Source organism: Triticum aestivum, chromosome 6A (assembly GCF_018294505.1).
Source record: "Triticum aestivum cultivar Chinese Spring chromosome 6A, IWGSC CS RefSeq v2.1, whole genome shotgun sequence".
Taxonomy (NCBI): Eukaryota; Viridiplantae; Streptophyta; class Magnoliopsida; order Poales; family Poaceae; genus Triticum; species Triticum aestivum.
The window spans coordinates 308,713,129-308,715,998 of NC_057809.1; the positions used below are offsets into that span (position 1 = coordinate 308,713,129).

At 45.3% G+C, this 2,870-nt stretch overlaps 1 protein-coding gene across 1 annotated transcript; it reads left to right on the top strand.

The window, feature by feature from the left end:
* The first annotated feature begins 790 nt into the window (after positions 1–790).
* On the top strand, positions 791–2,365 carry LOC123130615 (uncharacterized). Its single transcript, XM_044550459.1, has 2 exons — positions 791–1,515; positions 1,593–2,365. Exons 1-2 carry the CDS (start codon positions 1,350–1,352, stop codon positions 2,243–2,245), a joined length of 819 nt encoding a protein of 272 aa, XP_044406394.1. The 5' UTR covers positions 791–1,349; the 3' UTR covers positions 2,246–2,365.
* Positions 2,366–2,870: the final 505 nt, after the last annotated feature.

Here is a 2,870-nt window from a genome sequence, read left to right on the forward strand (position 1 = left end):
TCTACCGGTTTACCTGATACTCCGGTTCGGAAGCGTCGGTCTGAGGTCTCTCCTACTTCTGACCATTCTTACCCCAAGGCAGGTTATTTCAGACAGCCTCTTAATCTGTCCGATTCAAATTATCAGGTGACACCTCCTTCTTCTTCTGGTGAATCGACAGCAACTCAACTCCCCCCTTTGAAAACTGTGGCTGGGTGAGTTACGAAAAACCTTTCCTTTCAATGTGCCCTATATCTTTTGAACATGATGTTAACCCTTTTTATTCTGTTTGTAGGGCCAAAGCTAGACCTAGCAAGAAAGCTCGGGTCACCAATCCGCCAAAAGACCCTGTTGCCGAAGAAGAAGACCCAAGAGTTGAACCAGAGCAAACAGGTGAACCGGAAGGCCTCCATCCTGAAACAACTTTTGATGATCCGCCCCTTGACGGCCAGCATACTGACGAACCTACAGATGTTGAGCCTACCGCCCCTGATGCTGAACCGGCAGAACCAAACCGGGCTAATAAAATGAAAGACACTGAAATTCCATCATCATCCGCCCAAAATCTTGAAGGCCAAAACGATGATGTTATTATTACCGGAGCCGGCCACAGTTCTGCTGGTCATCCCGTCATTTTGGCTCAGCATAGTGCCAAAGAAGAGCAAATTGCCAGGGATAAAGGTAAATGGAGCAGCGACTTATCAAACTATGCTCATCTTAACGCTGATGAGCTTCATTTCGGCTTCTTGAACCATCTGCACTCAAACCGGGATTCTGAAGCCGGTTCTGTGAATTTGATGAAAGAATGATATGAGGTAAATTCTTCTCCCTTGCACATTGATTTATAGCTGAAATACTATTCCAAGTAGCCCCCAAGAGCCGTTTTCTGATCGTCAATCATAAACCGGGTCTTTGTAACACTTTAAGCATCCCATCATTAATCTTTGCCAAGGCGTGTCTTCAATCATAGATAAAATCATGTTTGAAAATGAGATAACATTCTGTAGCATAGCCCCCAAAGGCCGGTTTAACTTGGCAAGTTAATCCGGTTTTTAGTCCATACCGCCAGTTAAGAACAAACGTACATTAGCCCCCAAGTGTCAAGGATAATGCTTGCATTGTTCCGGGGACTTGCATAGAAGGTAGTATTTGAGAGCAAATAAGCATTAGCCCCCAAGTATGAAGTGGATAACTTGTTATATGCTTTATACTTAGTGCATATTTATGTTGTTTTGTTGAAGATACCTTCAATGTTGTAGGCTGAACTGAGAAGCAAAGATGCCAAAAACTCCGACTTGTAAGAAAATGTGAAGTCGCAACAAGCCGAAGCTGCAAAAGCCAAAGAGGACCTGACCCAGGCCCTGGCCGGAATGGAAAAATTGAAAGAATCCTTCAATCAAGAGCGTGTTGTATGGGAAACCGAAAAAGCCGGTTTGACCAAAAGAGCCGTAGATGCCGAGGACGCCCTGAAACCGGTGGCTGAAGAACTAGCCAGTTTGAAGCGCCAAATCAACGCTATGACCTCTGCTATCTTTGGTAAGTATCTGCTTATGTATGTTGCATCAGGCAATGAATCTTAAAACTGACCACGATGTTGACCAAATCTTTGGCAGGAACTCGGATCACTCATCTTGGTGCAGATATGCGGATGAAGCTCAAAGCGGCATACACATTGGTTGAGCAGCTATACTCTAGATCTCAGCGAGCCATTAGTACAGCAGCCTATAACAAACCGGTGCCAACGTGGATTAAGGAAACCCTTGAGAAGCTGGGCATGTTACCGGCGCGTATTGCCGAGTTGAAGAGAGCCGCTGCAAGAGCCGGAGCATTAACTGCCCTTATTCGAGCCAAGGCCTGGATTCCAGATCTTGAAGCGGAGGATATCATTAAAGGGTATCCAGACGTTAAAGAAGACAGTTCAAACTTTGACAATGATGATCTTCGGCGGTTGACCAAACAGATGCGGCCAGCGGCCAGCAAATTAGCTGAAGACACTGATTTGTCCCATTTTCAACCATTTTATGATGCAGAAGGGAAAAGACAGCCGGCCGAGATCCATGAAGTCGAAGAACTTGTGCCTCCGATTCGTAAGCACACTTATGCCCCTGATATTAACCCTTCTAATCTTATCCATGAAGAAGCAGTATTCCGAGCCTTAACCGGAATCAATTGGTCAACGGCTGATTTCCAGCAGCTGGGGAGGGATGAAGAAGTGCGTGCACTAACTGATCCGCAACCGTCAAACCGTCATGAGGAAGAGTCTTGATCCGGTCGCCGGTTTATATGGCTACTGTGAAAAACAATGGCACTGTTGAGCCGCTTTAAAGCTTCATGTAATAGGATAGCTGAAACTTTGTTTATCTGCCATGCCATTGAGCATGCTTCGTAGCCCTTTGTGATAATCTGTGCCGCCCTTGAGGATATATTTTATGCATAATCTATGATGACTTGCCTTCCTGGGTACAAAAAACTTAAAAGTGTCTAGTGGTTTACCGCTAAACATGTCATAATATGTAACGCCCTGGATGCGGCTATAGCTCCCATGTGTCGAGGCATGACTTAGAGACATAACCGCATTGAAAGCAATGTCGCAAGTTAGGCAATCTTCACAACATCCCATGTAATATAAATAATAAAGGGGTGATACATAGTTGGCTTACACTCGCCACGTCAATCAAAGTGCATAAATAACATTATAACATTCAAACACTCATGGCCTGACTACGACGCCAAAATAAAAGATAACCCAACATGCGACACGGTCCCGATCACCCCAACTAGGCACCACTACTGATCATCAGGGAAAGACACGTAGTATCGTTGAGAGTCCTCGTCGAACTCCCACTTGAGCTCAAGCGCGCCATCTGGAGCAGAATCATCAGGCCCTGCAT